This window comes from Pterocles gutturalis, unplaced genomic scaffold, assembly GCF_000699245.1.
Source record: "Pterocles gutturalis isolate BGI_N339 unplaced genomic scaffold, ASM69924v1 scaffold42637, whole genome shotgun sequence".
Lineage (NCBI taxonomy): Eukaryota > Metazoa > Chordata > Aves > Pterocliformes > Pteroclidae > Pterocles > Pterocles gutturalis.
Genome location: NW_010114416.1, coordinates 2,604 through 24,131, shown reverse-complemented (window position 1 = coordinate 24,131; position 21,528 = coordinate 2,604). Strand labels below are relative to the sequence as shown.

Sequence of the window (21,528 nt, the reverse complement as noted above, 5' to 3'; positions counted from 1 at the left end):
GCTAGTATTTTGGAAATATTACTCATAGTAATGATAAAAATGTATTTCTTTTCCATAGGACAGATTTACTTAACATCTGAAGTCCAGCCCCTAGCTGCTGGTGTCTATAAGCACCAACTTTAACAAATAATTCTGTAGCTATCGACACAGCTAAATTTTAATTTAAAATATGTTATGCGTTATGCTGTGTGTGGTCAACAAGACTATTTTTAACCTGATGGTCACCCACTGTGAAATTACATGTAACTTCTGATACACAGATCGACCCTAGAGCTGAAGACATTTTTCCCCCCATTGAGATTGCAATGGTTTCTATAAAAGCAGGATGTCTTTTAGCAAATGCAAATACTCAGATAACATGTTGCTTTCACAAGCAGCCTGCAATGGGTTACGGAGAATTTTCTAGGTTTTATCAAAATAACCTCTTTGTACAACAGGGCAAAGCGTACAAGGGGGAACACTGACTCTTTTCCTAGTGAACGTTGGTACCTAAATCATAGAATGGTTTGCATTGTAAGGCACCTTAAAGGTCATCCAGTTCCAACCCCCCTGCCATGGGCAGGGACACCTCCCAGTAGCCCAGGTTGCTCAAAGCCTCATCCAGCCTGGCCTTGAACACCTCCAGGGATGGGGCATCCACAGCTTCTCTGGGAAACCTGTTCCAGTGTCTCACCACCCTCACAGAAAAAAAATTCTTCCTAATAGCTAATCTAAATCTATGTTAGTCTACATGTACACTGATCTTTTAGAGTCACTCAATGCCATCCATGCAAAAGGTGTGGCAGCTGATATTACTTTATGGCCCTGCAAGAGGGTGGCTTAAATGCACCCCAGCAGTTCAGTACCTTCAAGACCACAGCTCTACTTTTTTCTTTCAATCTCTTACAATCACACAGTAACTGAACCAAGCTCTAGTGCATACTTTTCATTTAACAATTATATAGTAGTACTAGCTAGATGGTCAGAAGGACACAAATGAACCTTTCACAAGCCTGACCCTGCATCATGGTCCTCACGAAGACATCATTTCACACAGTGTCATTTGTGGAATCAGATTGTGTGTTAGATGAAAACTTAATCCCTGAAGTTATTAGGACAAAGACTTCAAGCACTGTGATTTAAAAACATAATACATTGTTTACTTCTGCTTCACACGGTTAGGTGATAATATTTAAAACAAATAAACAACTATTAAAGTTCCAGCACTAAAGTTAGAAGAGTTTATTGCTGCTAAGCCTCTATCAAGAAGATTAACTGCAATTTCTCCCCCCAGTATCTTTCCTGATTATATTACTACACACAACCATTATGTTATTACACAACATATTTTGCTGTAATGTATATTATTTAAATGTCTATATTCATACACATTTTTACATCTTCCTTATAGAACGTGAGTTTTTTTCCTGGTGGATAATCAGACTTATCTTTCAAATTCCTACCACAATTTCTCTAGTCAAGAACAAGAGCTCAGGAACCTGCTCACCAATCACTTTGAAAAACCTTGACCTCAGGTGCAGAGGCTTACAACAGTCATAAGAAGATATTCCCATTCTTTTTATTTAGGGTAGACAGCACAGAAAGAGTTATAAGTACAATCCTTTGCCTTTACTGGAGTTACACAGAGACGCAAAATAAATCCAATCAAAGCATGTATGAAGCTGTACAACGTCACTTGCCAGACTGCAAATATAAGGCTAGCACCCTTGCATATCTCCCCTTAACATTTTGCTAATGAAGAACTATGCATTAAAGATGTAGCTGGTGTGCCCCCTCTACACTGGGGGCATGCACAAAGGTTTACAACTACTTAGCTCAAATCAGAGCCTCCCAACAGCCTGTACATCTTTTAAGTCACCTGTGAGCTTTTCAAATCTAAATTGTGGACTGCAAGCCATTACACAGACCACCTTTCACGGTTTGCAAACAATGGCAGAATGTTTTGTGATATATCGCCATCCTTGGAAAAATAAAACCTTCAACTCAGCATAAGCATTACTATAAAACGTTAGTTTCTACCACTATCATCCGGTCATTGACTTGTTTCCTTGTGGCTGCAAGTTAAAGCAACTTCCAGTCATAAAAAAAGGGTTATTTGCCTCTTCACCACCATGAATCATACCACAAATACTGATGAAAATGTATTTTCCTTGGAAAACACTCTGTCTAGACTACTCAAATGTACAATACATATATGGGCTCTGTCATTTAAAGTTATTAAAATACTGCTTAGTATTTTATTTCTGTAAATAAAATGGATGTCTAGCTACTGATTATATTTCTGCCTTGATCATACTGCACTTGCTGCAGTGCAGACTAGTTTTTACCATCTGTGGAATACCAAGAATGTTGTGTTTAATAAGTTTCTGTTCCCATTCCTCATCTCCTCCACCTCCAAAAAAAAAAAAAAAAAAAACTTGAGTGTTTTTTTTCATTTCCCTTCAGAAATACTAACTCTAATATTAACTGAACATTATCTGTAGTGACTGGACAACCATTATGTTCTTGGAAGATAAACATCTAGGCAAAATATCAACACGTTGATCCTACTAAAAAGGAGAATTTGTCTCCAAGACAAGAAAAATCCCCACCATACTATTAAAAAATGCAGAATTACAAGTGAATTATCATCAGACCACTTCTCAAATTAGCCGCTGATGCGAGTTACAATGAGATCTCACAATGCTAGATTAAAAAAAATATATTTGTGCATTTAATAGGAAAAGTCAGTTTAACAGGTCGACATGGGATCAGTTTCATACTGATTATGATTCATACAGCATTAGTAATGCTTATTCAACACAATGACAGGACCGTTCTCTTTATCTTATGGTATTTTAATTGCATCATTTTTTTTTAGAAAGTAAACATCATACGTGTGTTCCTTTCTTTAATAAATTATCTATTAAAGTCTAAAGGCATAATACATGAGATTCCTGTTTTACCTCCGTAAGTAGCAAAAACACATGCCTGAGATTACTCTCCTATGTGAAATAAAACATGTGTAAGTGCTTGCAGACTTGGGAACTGCATTTATAAGTTTCCTGCAGGCATTAGGATGTAAAATCTTTCTTGAATGAACCTAGAAGTTGAGCCTAAATCTAATAGACAATGACTCTTTAAAGACCTTGCTCTAGCAAAATCAGCAAGTTTGAAGTACTGGGGAGTCTCAACCTGGACTTAAACCATGCCAGGAAACCAAGAAAAATAACAAAAAGGACTGGCCACCCACTATGCGTTATTCGTGGTATCTAACCATTTGACACACTACTACATGATACCTTGTACAGGTCTAAAAAAAAAAAAAATTTTACATGGAAAATACTAACCAAGATTGTGAGCAAATTTCTCCAATTATTTTCGATGGCATACTGTGGGTGTTGTTTCACTCAAACCAAAATTTCCACTGAAGTGCTTATATTTTCCCTAGAAAACCTAAATGACCTTTTTCTGTAACTCTGTGGAAAGGATATCAGACTTTTTTTTCCTCTCTTGGACCATTTATATTCTGTATCTGACTAATAATGGATCATGATCCTTTTGCAATAGACAGAGATCAACAAGTAGACTTAAATTTAGTGTTTTTACTTGCATATCCACATTAACATACAGCAACGGCTTTAACATCCACATTTTGGGGCATTTCCTTTTTTTTTTTTTAATATGTATAAATGAAGCTTGCCTCTTCTCATGGCCTTGTTACACTCCCTTCCATATCACACATGATGTTAGGTCCAGAGGATTGAAGAAAGGGAAACACCTTGATGTCTCCTGGTACAAATCTTGTAACTTTTCCTTTCTACACTAGCAATATACCCTAAAATTCTCAGTGAAAACTGAAGGATAGGCACAAGGCATGCTTCTCCCAGCCCAAACCTGCTAGGAAAAAGAATATTCCAGAATAGAAAGAAAAAAAAAAAAAAAAAAAAAAAGGCTTGTAGCTTATGTCTGGAAAGTCACAGTTACAAAGTCCCCTTCTTCTCCATCAGAACAATGCTCATGTAACTGGAAAGTCTGGAAGTTGCGCCATGGCAATGATTATCAAAATGTTGGAAGAATGCCATGGTGAACTTTTACGTAATTATAACTACTTGGATCTTGATCCACACATGTGACAGTTTACCTGAAGACTAGCAGATGCCTCACATTATTGTCTTTGCCTGGATCTTCCTCGAGTTCCTTTCCAACCCCTTCCAACTTCACTTCCCCTGAGGGAAGAACTATAGCACTCTTGCGCCTCCACAGGAGAATTTTTAGTAGGGGCATTTCCTCTCAGTACACATTAAAACAGCTAATCTGTGTCTCCCTACATTAAATATACGATACGCTGTCATTTAGGAAGCTCTCTGCATTAAAAGGTTTGTTTGCCCCATTCTTGCCACCTTTATGTTACAATCCTGACATCCCTGCTGGGGAAAACAAAAAAACAACCTAGATCTGCTCATATCCCATAATATAATCTTTACCATTATTTATCCTTTCTCTCTTCTCTTCCATCAGAGCCATAAGACAAGGAAGAAGCATGTGACCTGCACTGTGCCCATCATTACCAATAACCACAGGATCTATTACAGACAGTAAATGGCAAACCTGATTGATATCTGCCCTTTTCTGGCCAAAGCCTAGCAGCACCTTATGAGATAAAGACTGGTTTCTTTTCTTGTCTTTGATGTAGAGGGAAGCTAGAAACAGCCACAGAGCAGCTGCTGTGAGGTAAGATGATCAGAATTACGATTGCCCTGCTTACCCAAGAGCTGCCCTGTGCAGATGCTGATTCAGCACACAATATCAGAGCAAAGGAAAAATACCACAGCCTTTACATCAAAAGAAAAAGGCAGGGAACAGTAATATATTTTTTCCCCACACCTTTATAGTCAACCAGCGGCAATCATCTTAAATCTACAGATATTTCTGCAAGTTTTCATTCATGTATATTTATGTAGATTAGAAACCTGCCTCATTATGAAACTTGTTGACATTATTTGCTGGTAGGGTATGGGACAGTAAAGAGAAAGGAAAGAAGGAAGGAAGGAAAGGGCTTACAGAACACTGTATTTAAAGGTCCACAGAAATATAGGCATTACTGTTCATTACAAGCCTCAACCAAAGTAACCAGAAACCATTCTAATTAAATAGACATCAGCAAATTCCCATTTCCTTTGTGCTCCAAGTAGATATCAGTCCACATTATAAAACCACTATGCATGTGTCATAAATCAGCAACATCTTGGCAGCATGTACCAGAAAGCCTCCAAATTGCAGAAACAAGAAAAAAAAAAAGAAAAAAAAAATCACACAGTTATATACACTGCCTAAAAAGAGTATCAACAACAAGAAAAGGGAAACCTACAAGGCAGCCCACTGACCTACTATTTGTTATAACTTAAGGATATTAGCTCAGCTTAGTGTGTCTCCTAGAAGGAGCAAAACTATTTAGACTGACTCTGAGACAGTCACCACCTGTCTCCCAGCCCAGCAATCAAAAAATTTTTCAATGAGTATCATGGAAAAGTCACTTTTGATCATCAGTGCAACAAACATCAAACTGTTGGAAAGCACCAGCTTTCTTTGTCACTATTTCGAAGTCTGCTCACAGTGCCATCCGTGTCAACAGCATCAGACAGGTGAACCTTGCCAGGCAAGATCTGGTCTCTAGTTCAAACTGTACCTGAACAAGCCACTGCAGTAATACACTTTTATACTCACAGTCCATGGTAAATAAAGTAATGCAGCTCAGCACAGCTTAAATCAGTCAGTCGCTGCAGAAGCAATAGGACTTAGTAGGGAATAAAGCTCAAGGCGGGGAAAAAAGATACTACGAAGAACCACTGGATTCAAATTTGACCAGAGTTGGGAAAATGTTTTTAAATAAGAGGGGACTGTAACAATCTTCCATAGGACTAACAAGGGATAAACAGAGAAAGCTGGAGCTTACTGTATTTGGACACAAGATCCTACATTTGCCTGTGGTATCACAGGGCTTGTAATGATGATGCAATGCAGCCCCTCCTCAAGCTTTTATTCTCAAGTTGGAAGCCCCACTACTACCCTCTTCTCCCCTTTCTTCCCTTTCTTCCCCCCATTAACCTAAGAATATGTTGCATTTAAATAGCATCTCTGGTCCTACAGCTGCGCTTCTTTGATGGATTTGAACTCTACCTCCTCAAATCTCATTCCACTACAGATTTCACGATATGAGAAACTTAAGGCATGTGTGAAGTTTCTGTATGCATACCAGAAGTCACAGCCAAGCCACATGCACAAACACAGATGTGTCAGGCTGAAAACAATAGTTAACACTGGCATTTTCTCAAAACAACAGCTACTGCATTACATAAACAGTTTCCTGTACTAGTCATGCAGGGCACGGTTACAAAAAAAAACCCCACACCTCCAGGAGAACAATAGCAGCAGCGCACAGTTAGTTGCGACTTTGCGCACCGCACAAGTTTCAAAGTGTGGGAGTCTCAGTACGTGGGTCAAGAGCTAACCACTGCAGACAGGGGCAATACTACACACACAAGAGCTGAAGAGAATTCAGTGTTTGTAAACTCAGGGCAATCCATTAGTTTGACTTGCCTCAGTCCAATTTTGGCTCTTTTCCTGCTGCAGATAGCTGAACAAGGTATAAAAGCTGGTCTCCTATTTCGCAGTTTCTGAAAAAAGAACAAAGACCTGGAACAAAAACCTGGAACAAAGTCCCCCCAAATCAGAGTCTTTCCATGGCCTTCAATGGATTTTGGACCAAACTATGAGGACCAAGAGAACTTTCTCATCCGCAGAAGGTGGCGCCAGGTCAACACACTTAGGAAGGGTACAGCCTGCAAAGCTGTAATCCTTGTCATAGATGTTATGAAGACAGTTCATTAAAAAGCTGTGGCAATATTAACCAAAACACAGCACAGACAGAGCAGCTGTAAAGTTAAAACCACAGTACAGGGCAGGATTGAAGCAGTTTTACACCTGGTAACTTAACCATCACCCAGGAGCAAGAATGCCCGTCTATACCATCAACTAGCAAAGGGGCAACTGTCTACTGTTAGAAAACCTAGTACATCCTTCCTAGCACAGGTGTTTCTGGGAGATGCTCACAGTTCCCTTTCAAAAGCACTCAGACACTCAGACTCACTTTCAAATAAAAAAAAAATAAAATAAAAAAAAAACAACTAATGAGCTAAACACAAATGAACAAAAAAACCCAAACAACCCCAAATGGTACTAAGAGAACAAACCAATTACTTAAAACTTTCCGGTTTGGTAAAGTAGTAAAATTCTCTGAGCTATAATAATTAGGGGATAGCAAAACTCAAAAAAACACAGGATTTTCTTAAGCTATGGAAACATGAAACCAATATCCCAATACAAGTGCAAATAGCAGTTTACCTCTACCAGATAGTGTAGCAACTGATTGTTAGGGCATTCACTCTGCAAATGCTACAAAGACAATGAAAATCCCAATATTCTTTTTACAGATTGGAAAAACACAAAGGCCAAAAACAACACCAATAACTCAAATAAAAATCTCATACTTATGTTTACATAAAAGTTTGATGAGTATAATATATTCATCACACTCCCACAATTATTCCCTGAAAATACTATAAATATTATTTTGACAATGTAATTATAGTTTTTACTCTAACAGTGGCAGCAAAGTACTGGCACCCACCCCCAATACAAAAAGCCTAGACAGACAAAGCAAAAAAATCACACATGAAAACTGGCAACTCTTAAGATCAGGGCTGTTCTTTATTTATATGACTAAAAAAAGTCAAGTTAGTATCTGTTTTACTTAAGCTGTAAAAGAGAAGTAGTTTAATTATGCTAACAGTAAGCAAAAGGAAACCCCAAACACAAAAATAAATGGAGGCAAAGATTTTTAAATTCTCTTTTCCTCCAGGTAACTGAGGTGTGTTCCTTTCATGTAGGTATTAACCATTTCATGCAGAATTAACCCTATTAACTGGGGGTCCATTCAGCAACCACTCTCTCCCACTTCCTCTCCCTTAAAAGAAAAGCTAATATGAATATTAGCTTAAATTGACAAATGCTACCTATGACAAGTAAAATGGTTCAAGCTTTATAACCACTCACTCTCTCATTCCATATAAATCAGCACATAACATGACTCACGCAACAAGTCTGTAGCATTAACAATTTACAATATTTGCTCACAAAAACCAAAACCAAACCACCACCACCAAGAGAAAAAAAAAAATCAAAACAAAACTCCAACAAAACAGTTTACCTCCTCCTCAGATATAGAGGGCACTGATGGGGGAAGAGAGGAAGGATTAACTTTCCTTCCTTAGTCCTGTTGGTTTAAATTTAGTAGCCATTGTGTTTGAGAGTCCCCAGGATACAAGTTAAAAGTTACATCTTCTCCAACAGTAGTCATATTACAATCAAAGCCATATAACAAAGTCTGCGTTGAGACACTTGTTGTTCAGACAGCAAAAAAGACCTCTGTTTATAGCTAATAAAACTTAGCACTGGGTGACCTCTGGATATTCACTTTGCTATAATGTTTGTCCAGTAAAAGTTTACTGTTCCATCACACTTTCCAGGCATATTTTAAAATATGTATTTTTCATGTATAAAATACAAGCAGTAATTTGGAAATGAAACCATTCAGTGCAACATGATTAAAGAACTACAAAAAGCAGTGAAAGCAAAATGCAAATCTTTGAAAGAACAACACAGAAACATTAAAGATGCTGAACAGGAAATATAAGAAAAGCACAAAAAATAAGACACAGACTTCCTTGGTCAATATTGGCATTCATTAAAGAACACTTAGGTTCCATAGCTGACCACTCAGTTTCTCTTTACTATTAATTTAAAATACATTGCTGAATGACCCGTCATTCCATAAAATAAGGTACAGCAAAAAATAAAATACCAAAATAGGCCATAGATAGACTCCTATGCCAATACATAAGCTCTAAATGTCCTGATTTTCAAGCTTACTGCTTCTGCAAAGGTCTCTCTCACATATATTCTGAAAAGGTCTGAGTATTTACTTCTAGCTCATTTTCCTGTTGCCAAGATACAGTCTTTTTAATGGGACCAAAAGTAATAGTGCTGCTGTTGCTACTGCCTTCACAGGGAAGAAAACAAATAAATAGATAAATAAATATTCGCAAGAATCAAGAAGTGGTTAAGGACACGCAGCTGCCTATTTAAAAAAGAAGAATAAAGGAAAAACAATTTAGTGTTCTTTCTCACCTTCCTCTGCTTTTCCATACCCGTAAAATTAGCCAGTCTGGGTTTTCCGGTGCAATTCCTATTTCCAAACAGTTGAGTGCAGAACTAGGAAAAGGTCAGAGCAAAGAAATATGTTTCGTTTCGCTGAGGACAGACCTGAAAGGCTTATTTCTCCTGGCCGCTCTTGAGGAAGTAGAAATGACTTGAATCACTTACCTGGTATTCATTCATTTTTGTTTACAGGAATACTTTTGCAAACTTAACAAGTCAAAGCTCCCTGTTTTACTCAGATTCTTCTTCAGGAAAACAAAAACATTTGATTAAACACCTCCCTTGCTGTAAACTCTTGAAAATTACTTTGAATTAACAACTTTTAGAAGGGGTAAGTTACCCAATGGAGCTCCTGGGAATTTCTGATCTCTTCCCTATTTCTTTTCAGGGATCTCTTTAAGGAAATGTCAACATGATTTTCTAGTACTACATGAACTCCTACATCTTGTGATTCAGTGGCTTTTTAACATAGCATGCCTTCACCTTCAAGAGTTTACAAAGAAATAAAGTATTCTTCTTTGCTCAATCATGTGATGCTCTCCTTCTGCAGACCTCAGGAGAAAGTTTTTGTCTTGTTATTTCATCAAAGATTAAATGCTTCCATCCCATCTGGCTTTTGCAAGAAATAATATCTTCGGAAGCTATATACAGTCTGGGTTCCGTACCTCTTATTTTTGAAGCACACACACCACCTTATGCTTCTTTTTTTTTTTTTTAATTTCTATGAAGGAGCAATTTTGTTTTTATTTTTACAGACTTCTGAATTCCAGGGTTACCTATTGACATTTCTTCTGCAGAGTATTTCCCTTCCACACCAACAGATTAAAAAGTACTTTCCAACACACTTTCCTAGACTATGATCAACCCATAAAGCAGCAAAGGGTCAAGAGTAATTGTTTTTTCATTAACTAAAAGAAAATACGCATGATAGCTGACCAGATCCAAATCAGTTTGAGTACTTAAAGAACACTGACTGAAACTGAACCCAAGCTATTATTAAGGCTGCTGGCAGGCAGAGGAAAAAGAAAAAAGCACTGAAGAAGTTTCAGATTCATTGTGGTTGTCTTTACCCAAACAACATCACAGGCTTTCTCCTCTTCTGCTCAAAGCAAAAAATATTTCTTTATAGCTCCCTTCTAAGTACATGGCATTTGGAGTATTTTTTAAATGTTTAAAACAAGATACTCCATATTTTCCCCACACATTTTCCCTCAAAAAAGGAGGTGCGAACAGGCATTAGACATATGATATTCACGTTGCTGAGCATCCTACCAGAAAATGCTCAAGTCACTATAATAAGCACAGTATTAAAAAAATCTACAGTCATCTTTCATTGCTTCTTTTAAAGGAATGTTTTAAGTTCTGTTCTGAATAGAGTATCTGTAGCAGTTTAACTACACCTGAACACTTTTCAGAAAATTGGAAGCACGTCAAATTCCTGTTCAAGGATTCAAGCTTATAATCCACTATAATTTACCCAGTGTTTCTGGACTTCATAACATTAAGAGCAGTGAAAGACCTAAGCCTTTGTATGACATGTGGCACATGGGGACTTTGATTTTGACTGAGCTCTCCAGGAGTATCCATGACATTAGCACAAGCTGTTAATATTCTCCCATTAATGCATGTTTATGCAGCTTACCCTGGTTGGCCAAAACCCCTAAAAATGTAAGAGACATGGCAGCAACACAGCATAACAATAACAACACCATGCTGCTTGTTTTAAAGGTAGCTCGAGTATTACCAGCAGCCTGGAACTGAGGAATCCTGGCGCCACGCTCAGAGCACCTCTCTCAGGCACACATGAACAGCGCGGTATTGCTCTGCAGCTGATACGGTGCAGTTGCTTTCAGTTCTTAGAGAGGACAATCAACTAATTCAGACAACTTGCACAACAAATTGTCCCACACAGACCAGCTATCAGGCATTTGATGCCTTTTCACCCTAGAGAAAAATATTTTGGCAGATAAATACTTTTTAAGCAATGACACCGGAATTCAAAGCACATTCTTTAGCAGTGGCAATATTTTGAAGCAGTGAAAGATTTAAGATATATTTACAATCAAAAAGATTAAAGCTCCTTCTATCTTGGATGGGGTGGGAGTGAGAACCAATGAAAGGATCAAATGGGACACAGTGTATTAAACGTAACCTTGCTTCAAAGCAGGCACACCCTCGCTGCAATTTATTAAGGAGAGACAAAGCTACCTGTTTTTTCCAGATTTCAGAGAGGAATCCTAAATCCAGACCTCACACTCTGGAATCGAAAGATCCATCATCTTGACAAAGCTTAACGTATCTTCCCAAATGTCTGCTAGATTCTGCTGGAAAGTTTAAGGTTTGCCATAGGAAAAAGGAAAAAAAAACAAAAAAACCCCAAAAAAACACAACCCCACAACCAAACCAAGACACATGGTATGAAGTCAAGGAGATTTTCTACTTGGGCTTCTGACGAGGATATTTCCCATGTCTGCTGCAATCCCTAACATACTGAACTACTTCTTAGCTCTTAAGAGATCTGGGTCTGCTCTGCTTTAAGTTCAGTTAAAGTTCATCTGGCAGCCTCATCAGCCTGCTCCCCTAGCAAGTGTTTTTGGTCTTCGTACCCACACCAGAGGTAAAAAAAAGCTTGCAATGATAAGGCTTTTTTTTTTTTAGATTAAAAAAATAACTAACACAAAATGGATGTGGAGAGGGTCCTATGAAAATTCCATTAAATCTATATTCTGCAGACACTTAATTGTTTTCCTAAGACTCAAAGCAAAAAATTGAGTATCTTATTAGCTATTTGTTGGAAGACTATGGTCTCAAATCAGTTAACAAACAAACGTAACAGACACTCTTGCATGCAGTGCTTCTGCGTGAGTAGGTACAGTTCCTGCATTTTCAATCCCTATTCAAATTAATTCTGAACTGGGGAGAAGGGCACAGCATTTATCTTCTCTGTCTTCCCACCAGGAACATCCAAGCTCTGTAATCTAAAAGGCTAAGTACCTCTTTACACAGTCACCCACTTCCTAGATTTCAGCATGTATAGTTTTAAGAACACTGAGGTAAAGTCTCGTTTTCAGATACTGTCCAAGAAGTGTAGCGCTCTGATTTTTCTCTATTTGACTGGAAAGTTCTACCTCTTGCAGAAAGAGGGCGGGAAGACTCCTAGAGCAGTAAGAAAATAGCACATTTACAACTAGGTGTGACTTACCTGACATAAATCAGTCTTGATGCTGCCCAGAAGAAGGGCTACAAGTTATTAAACACTTGTTAAGCACCACTGCCCATCAACCCCTGCACTCATCTAGCTTTTGGCTTTCACTGTGCAATTCCTTAGAGCAGGTTCCCTTCTCTAAGTACTACAGGATATGAATTGCTCAAGACAAATTGGTACTAGGTATTGTAAGCAATTATGAGAAGATAAATTAGGGTATGGAATGCAACTAAAACTAACTTGAGATGTTAGAAGGGAGGAAGAGTGGGGACAAACAGCTATCTGTAGCAACACCGTACAGGAAAGACCTAAAAACATTCTTCTGATATATGTACTAAAAAGAAAAAAAATTATTATAGGGATGGCTGGATTGCAGGTGGGGTTGGACAATCTTTATATGCCACATGTATGAATTAACTAGTTATTTTTAAACCTATCTGAAGCTTTAAAGAGCTATTCCAGGACAGAAATACTAACTCACCTTCAGGTTTTCTGGCTCATTGCCTTAGTGGCATATCACATATGCAAAACAATAGCTTTTTCCATAGCTAGCTGGGACAAGTACATTACAACCATACAGAAATTTGTCTAACTTTTTATAGCATTTAAAAAAAAAAAAAAAAAAAGAGATAAGCTGAAAACTTTCATTAGAGTTGTTTCAGTAAACAAACTGAAGTGAGAAGCCAAATTAACCATGTATATAACACTTGGGCCTAGGAAAATCTATTAAAAATAAGTATTTCTCCTATCAGAGAAGATGCAAAGGAGTCTGGATTTAACTGAATGAATCTTAGCAACAGTTTTTAATCACACCACTTTGCACAGCACCTCCTTTTTTGCTGCTTTGAACACTAATATATTGTTAGAACAGGCAGTTCATTCCCTCCCTTAGAACCACCACACTGGTCACGGTAGTGGTCAGAGGATACATACTTTATTTCATTTCTAATTTCATCCATTACAAAGTGTACTACACTGAGCTTTCCTACAAAAATTACCACATCACTCTGAGACTTACCAGTCTTAACAGTTATCAATGGATAAGAGAGTGAAAACATACCAAAGATCAGGTTAAAACAGTGTTTCATCCTGCATAGAATTTTAAATCCCTCTTCTTCAAAAAATCAGTAAAGTTGGAACTTCAAATTTATTTACCCTACAATGATTTGCTCTGGGAATTTTTTACAGTGACATGAACTGAAACATTATTTAGTGTTGTTCACTCTGCAATAGAGCATTATCTCTTTATCCTTGTATTTCGTTGCTATGGAAGCAACATGAAGGTATCTAAAATACTTTAAGGATATAAACACGCACTGAGAGGGATCACCAAATCCAAGCAGCCATTTAAAGGAGGAAACAGGACACATACCCCAATGAACAATTTGAAATATTCCACTTAACGCCTAATTATCTGTTACAACAAAATATACATGCTACTCTAGCCTAACCCAAGGAGGAAAACAATGAAGCAGAAATATAGTCAATAAACATAGTAACATTTACAAATTTCAGGGGCTTCTTTTGTTTCAACTGTGCTATCCAAGTCCAGTTTAGCAATTTGCCTCCCTTTTGAAAGTACAACTAATAAACCACAGTTGAATGTAACTTAACTTCTGAGGTATACCCTGTAGAAGGAACTGGCGCTCTAGGCACTAGCTTAATTTTCACTTAGAACAAAGTTCACCAGATCACTCAGCAAGGAATTAGCAACACTTGCTTCTCTACAATTTTTTTTTTGTTATGCTAACATAAATGGAATAACTAAACCATGCTCACCACAGATGTTTCCCAATGAGATCAATACAACACACAGTATCAAACAAGCCGTCTATCCTGGATCAATCCATCAAATTTTAGTTATAACTCAAACTCATTTTTTGAATGGCTATGTAGAGTAACAGTCACAAAACACTTTTTATTGAAATACTGTTAAAAACTTCCTGGTCAATGCCCCCTTTAATTCTCAATGGTGATAAAAAGAGATTTTACAGCATCCTCTGGCTAGGAAAAGGAGTCTGAAGCAGTTAATCAAATTACTTGGTACCACCCCCTCCTTTCTTTTTTGCTGAGTAACATTCACTGCTGTTTCTTCAGATCCCCGCAGAACAGCACACATGCATACGATAACCCACCAAGGAGGGGTCAGCAGCCACAGGACTGAAGGGGAAGCCTTAGGCTGTGTGTGTAACCAACAAGGGATACATCCTGTTCACTCTCCTGCAGATGCTGGGAGGCACCACTGGAAGGTGGCATTCTCACACTGCAATTCCTGGTGCTTTGAGTAAGCTAAAGGTGGGAATTCTACCTCCCCAAGACAGCCTGTCAAGCCCACTGCTGTTAAGTACCCTAGTAGGGACAATGTCAGGCTGAACAAAACCAGCATTTTAGTTCTCATCGCTTTTCCTTTTCTCCTACTGGCCTATGAAGGCATTCTCACGTGTGGGGTAGGACAATCTTGCCCTTCATTCTGTTTCCAAGCCCTCCCTATCCAACTCTGTGACACAACTTGAGAGTCAGTCCTGTGTGCTACCAGTTCCTCCTCTTCATGGTTATTGAGCAAGTCCTCTTTCTGCCACCCACAGGGTTTAGTTCTGGTCCTCCCACACTGAAGGATTGTGGTGGCATCACTGATACTTCCTTGGAAGAAGGATTCCAGCAATAGGTGAAGGAGTGAACGTGGCTTAAGCATAATACTGTCACATGCCTGAAAGGCTCATTTTGAGCCAAATATAGCAGCAAAAGGGAAAAAACAGTACCCGGGACTTCACTGCTCTCTCCCAGCTTCATAAAGGTGTTTGAGGGTAAGTTACTGTATGACACATTCGTCTCACTTGCTTTCACAAAATGATAGAAAAGCAGCAACAGGAACCCAGTAAAAACCTCACCCAAATAAAAGGAGTGAAAGAAATAGCAAGGCAAACCAAATGCTTCCTACTCTGTGCAACCACAGATGGTAAAGACTGGAATCCACTGCCCTGTGTATCAAGCTCCACATGCACACACAGGGAAATGCAGACTGTCAAGAGAATTACTGAAAATGCCTTAACATCCAGTGAAATCAGTTTGTTAGAAATTGGTAGCAATAACTGCCATTAAGGAGGAAGGATACTATATAGACAGATTTTCTCTTCACTACATGAAAAGAAAAAACTCATCCATTAAGGAAATATGAACACTACTCAAATCAACACTTAGTTCTTGGCTGATATTATCCTGACTGGCCAGTAACCACAGTACAGAAAGCAAAATTAAAAAGTAATTTTTAAAAATAAGTCACAGCCAAAATTTGTTTTCTGAAATCAGATAAACTATTTCAAGTGTGATCAAAATAAAAAAGGAATATTTCTTCATGTCACTGTGTTTGGAGATCAAGTAAAAAGACAGTAAAACAGAAGAACACATTTTGAACTGAAGTATTACAGGAACTTTTCCTTTTTGCAATTCAAATATCTTGGTTAATTCTAAAGGAGTTTCCAGGTATCTTTCCTTTAACAATCTACAGGGAACGGTTGAGCAAAAATACAATTGAACTAGACTGGGGGCCAAGGTTTTTTTTTCAAGCAGCATAAGAAAAGGCCTCCCAATTCTTATTTATTAAAAAAATGCATCAGTAAGGTGACATCAGACCACCACAAGACTCCCCACATAAAAAACTGTAGTGCAAACTATACATTTAACAAAATCCACAGCCTTACCAGTCAGTAACAATTCTTCTTTGTTTTGTATTCCATGAAGCAATTTGATTAAATGGACAGATGTAGAGATGAGACCCAAGTTCCTATTATTAAATGGGGATGGAAAAAAATAAAGTCACTTCATAAGAAATACACTCAAATAAAGCAAAAAGGCTTTTCACTCAAGTTAATAGCAAGTCCAACATCTTCAGAAACTCTGAAATAAAAAGCAGTTTCTCCTACTTAACTGTGCCTATCAGTAGCCACTCTACTATCACTAGAAGCAAAAGGAATGGGTTTAGTGCACAAACAGCTTTGTGTAAAAACTTTGCTTTGTTTGAACTTCAAGTGTTCAGGGAAACTGTTACTTAGGGATAAACTTTGAGGATTTTAAATATCTAGGAAGTTATTAGTGACAGCCAGTTCATACAGAACTCTTCGAAGGAAGCAGAGAAGCTCAAGTAATCATTTATCCTTTCTCCACTGAGAAGGAATCATAGGCAGAATCTCAGACTGGTTTGGGTTGGAAAGGACCTTTAAAGATCATCTAGTCCAATCCCCCTGCCGTGGGCAGTGACAACTAGATCAGGCAGCTGGAAGTCCCATCCAACCTGACCTTGAACACTTACAGACATGGAAAAACATGGTGATAGCGAAGATACACCAGTGAAGTGAAGACATGTGGAATCAAAAACACCAAAATAATTCCACAGCCAAAGACCAGCAATCCTGGAAGCAGACAACACACAAAACCAGGGTGCGCATGGAACAGGAGTAAAAACACAAAAGTCAAACAATACTGTATGAAAGCTGAAAACTTCATCTGTTTAATTTGCTTGTACTTTAGTAGTCGAGCAATTTGTTTGAGATACGATCGGCAAAGATCTGGCTGAAACTTCAGAACACTGAAATACCCGCTCTACTACACCTCCACACCCATGCATGAGTTACTTGAAAAATATATCATCTCATACGAATGCTGAGTAATTGTCTTCTGCAGATGTTTGCTAGACAAATTCCCATTAATTTCTAACACAGAAGAGAAGCCAAAAATATATATTTATAAATATATAATACACACATGCACACTGGTATACATGCAATCTATTAAAATCAAAACATTTCCCATTCCTTCAGACCCTAAATTTCCTCACAGCACACAAGGCACAAAAAATTACCCTAGAAGGTACAAAGCTTCATATTCCCCAACAGTTTAAAAGCTGCTACACAATTCACGTGTTTACAATCTTTGCATTCTTTCCTAGAAACAATCAGTTTTGATTTGCAAACAGTTTGTAGTTAGAGGTGGTTTGTTTTTTTTTTTAAATATCTGAGTGTTGCACACTTCAAACAAATATCAAAGGCACATAATTTTTCCTTCCATTCACAACTTTTTTATCATTCAGGACATTTAATTCCTACAGAAGTTGTGCATTTGCAGCATTTAAAATCAACACAAACATATGGCTATATGTGCACAGCTATGTACAGCTGGCTCAAAGCACCTAGTGCAGTATTAAAAGGCATATGAATTGTTATGGTGCTACAAAGCCAAAACAGCATCTGACGAGTGACCCACTGAGTCCCTCACTGTCTCAAACATGGTCAGGATTTTCTATACACACAGGCCTTCTCCCTCCTCTAGGCTAAAGGAAAGTACAACTATTAGCACCAAGCTTCATAAATGAGCAATGCCTCACTGCCTAGTGAGGGGAAATACACAGCACATGTGTAACCAGTGCACAGCACATTTTTGTTCAGAAGCAGGCTGGGTATCTGAATTGTATTGGAAAAGGGTAATCTCCCAGCCATGCAATTCTATTCCCCCTGTTTTGTTAACATGAGTAACTATGGAGCTACAGCCTGGCTGAACATCCACCCAGGAAAAAAAATCATAAACCTGTATAAAAATTTTCTGTTTAGAACAGTTCCTTGACCCACAACATGATCACGAGTGCTAGTACTGTAGCACTGCCAGAAACAAAAAGGTAGGAGCCTGAATTTAGATTTACCTTATTTTGAAACTAATGCTTTCTATGAAAACTCCTGCAACTTTTGCAGCATTAACAAAATTCTGCCCCAGCACAGAAGTTGCGACTTTTTCCCATGTGAAAATCATATTTAGTTCAATTTAAAAAATTTGGCAAGTCCCAAGAAACCAAATTTTAAGATTGTACTCTACAACAATACTTCATGATCTAACAAACTTATAACAGGTTTCTGGGTGGTTTTGGATTCTTGAGGGGGGATGTTTGTTGTTGGTTTGGTTTTGTTTTTTTCCCAAAACAGCAGGTAGACTACCAAGTTCTCAGTAACTACAGCTGATTGTATCCCAAGCATCCCTTCAGTGCTGCAACAGATGCAGGTTAAAACAGAGAGGCTACACAACATAAGGTGACAGACTGACTTCTTATTATCCATTAATATATGTTTACCTGCAGACGTATCACGGTTGATATGCACAATTCTACATGCTATACTTTGCCACAAGTGCCAGACAGATCTAAACATACCTTTAAAAAACACACTAATCCTGTAACTGGTAATGAATAAGTAATTAGTCTTAACTATATTATCAAAAAAATTAAACAAACAAAAGAGAAAAAAGGATAGTTCTACAGTCAGACTTCCAAAAGCCTTGTTTCATTTGCATAATCAACTCATACTAAGGACACAAACACTTTATTCTGTTATTCAGCAGTGCCCCAAACTCTGACCTACAAATAGGTCAGCTATTTTTATTCCTTGTGTACTTCACTTCAAGTGATTGCATCAAGCAGGAAATAGCAGTTAATAAATCAACCAACACAGCAGTGTAAAATAAGAATCTCTATATAAACCCACACAAACATCAGAAGGTTATATTTTTGTATGGGTTAAAATGGTTCATAACTATACCTCATGACATGTTGATTCTTGGCACACTCAACACAGGCATTCCTCAGACATCTGAAGCACTCTGCTATGAGCAGCAGGCAGGTGTCTAGATCTACCAGTTCACAGGAGTCCTTGTAGGCCTGCTCAATTTCACTCGAGGCACTCATCAGGATTTCAAGAAGATTCCGAAATAGACTTTCTTCTGCCATTTCTCTGAAATAAACAAATTTGTAGTGAAAAAAAAGTGCCACTAGCAAAAAGCATTATGACAGTTATGCTTCTTATTGTAAAACCAAAGATGTTTCTGAATCAAACTGTAATTGTCCTTAGTATACAAGGTCTTTCATGTAGAAAAAGCAGAATATATGCAAACAATTGTCCCAGCAGCCTTTTCAGAAAAGGGGCTGTGTGGGAGTTCTGTTGCCTTAGCATTCCTACAGCTTTCCAACAGCTCTTTGGAATCTAAAAAACAAACAAACAAAAAGTGTCCCTAATGCCTACAGCTAGCATGATTATAAACAACACTGCATGTTAGTTTAAGAATTAGATACTGATTTAATTAATCAACACAGTTTAGTTGTGTAGCACTAGATGTTTCATAAGAAGGTATGAGAAGCTCCATTATAAAACACACTGACACAAATTTCACCAGAGGGAGAAAGAGGCGTGAAGAGTCTGTGGCTGCACTAGAATCATTCTGAAGTGTGTAAATCAAAGCCAAGGGAGAAAGTCAACTCTGTCTATTTCAGCAGAAAACTACCCAAACAAGAAAAAAAAAATTACCATGCCACTTCTTAGAGTATTAAGATCTAGGAAAACAACACTACAAAACCATAAGCACATAGCCAGATACTATACGAAAGGATGAGAGAGCTAATGCTGCTGCACCAGGTAGCTTCCCCAAACCCCTAAGGACCAATGCGCACATCTGCAGATGATCTGTCACACAGATACACACAATGTTTCCAAACTACAGCTATTCACATACTCTCTCTCCTGATTTTTATATTCAGAAAGGAGATGAGGCTAACAGATTACAAACATTGCTAACTCAGTTTTGAGATTACATGCTGGTGAAAAAAGCCACAGTAAAGAGCATTTATGGCATTGCTACCGGAAAGCTCAATAAATTTGCTCATCCAATACTTCTGATCAGAGTGGGGAAAAAAAAAAAAAAAAAGGGAAATCCAGACACAGCTTCCTTGAAGCTTAAACAGACCTGTCATGTACTCAAGATCAAACAGGAAAGTTAGGATCTGAGATATAGGTTGAGAAATACCTCCTAAGCTATGAACAGCAGAAAGTGGAATTAAATGGAAAGTAATATTAAACAAAATACGTTCACACAGAAAACTTTTCCTAAAGGAGAAAAAAATTTCTTGATAAAACATTAGTGGATGATGATATACAGTATTACCTGTGCTCTGCTGCTCCCTCAAATGTCTAAACAATTGCACAATTAGAAATTCTACCTACCCTTCATCATAAGTGATCACATGTCCATAAACCAAGCCATGTACACAAATACAATTAAATTACTACAACATTAGATATCCAATCTCCAGCAAATATGTATTTGATTCTGCAACCTCACAGCTGATCAAGACCAATACTCTTACACAATCTACGAAAAAAAAGCCCATCACAGCATCAACGAGAATTATTGACAGGGAGGGAAAAGAAAACCCCAAGCTACATTTCACAGTGGAGTAATACTGAGGGAGGAAAATACCAAAGTGGCACAAGAAAGACAAAAAGCTGACCTAGTACTCAGTCATAAAGAAAACAGTGGAGCTTATATAACCAGAAAGAAGGTTTGGAATCTGGTTTTGTTTTTAAGACCCAAGAAAAGACATTAATGGGACCTGAACCCTCCATTTACAAAAAGTGGTGCAGCTCCCGCCGCTTCATCACAGGCATGAATGCCAAAGAAGATTCTGTGGCTGATGTACCACAGCATACATGGTAAATCCATACAGGCACAAATTTTTCTACACATCAGAAGAGCTATTGTCCAGTAAAGGAGCGCCCAGCCAGGCCCTGTCCCAAACACACAAAAGCCCTGTTTTCTCTACTGAGTGCAGATGCCATACAGAACCATAAACTGTTAGTCAGCTGAGCTTTTAAACACTGAAATTATTCTAAAATAGGAAATCTCCCAATCCAATTGCAGCTTCCTTTATAATCCAACACATGGTCTACGCCTACGTGTTGGACTATCACATGAAACTGGTCATTTCCTGACCCAACACCAAAATACAGAAATCAGTGGTCAGTGCAAGACACTGTACAACATTCAATTATTTGAAACTGGTAAAACAGAAATGAAAAAACCTGCAAGTACTTTTGTGCATGTTCTTGTGACTCTACTGTTAAAAGGACACCTTAAAGTCATTCTGATCCTGGAAAAGTTTCTACTGTTGTTACAGAACACAAATTTTAGTCAGATAACGCATCACAAACATACCAGGCCATTGTGACCATTTTTCTCTTAATATTAAATTGAAAGTA

General features: G+C 38.0%; 1 protein-coding gene across 1 annotated transcript in view; it reads right to left on the bottom strand.

Moving 5' to 3' along the window:
- ATXN10 (ataxin 10) overlaps nucleotides 1–19,226 on the bottom strand; it is a gene marked incomplete at its 3' end in the record, with an annotated part of 42,988 nt that extends 23,762 nt beyond the window's left edge. Inside the window, 2 exon segments of the mRNA XM_010074810.1 lie at nucleotides 16,162–16,244; nucleotides 19,039–19,226. Coding sequence (XP_010073112.1) covers nucleotides 16,162–16,244; nucleotides 19,039–19,226 — 271 coding nt within the window.
- Nucleotides 19,227–21,528: the final 2,302 nt, after the last annotated feature.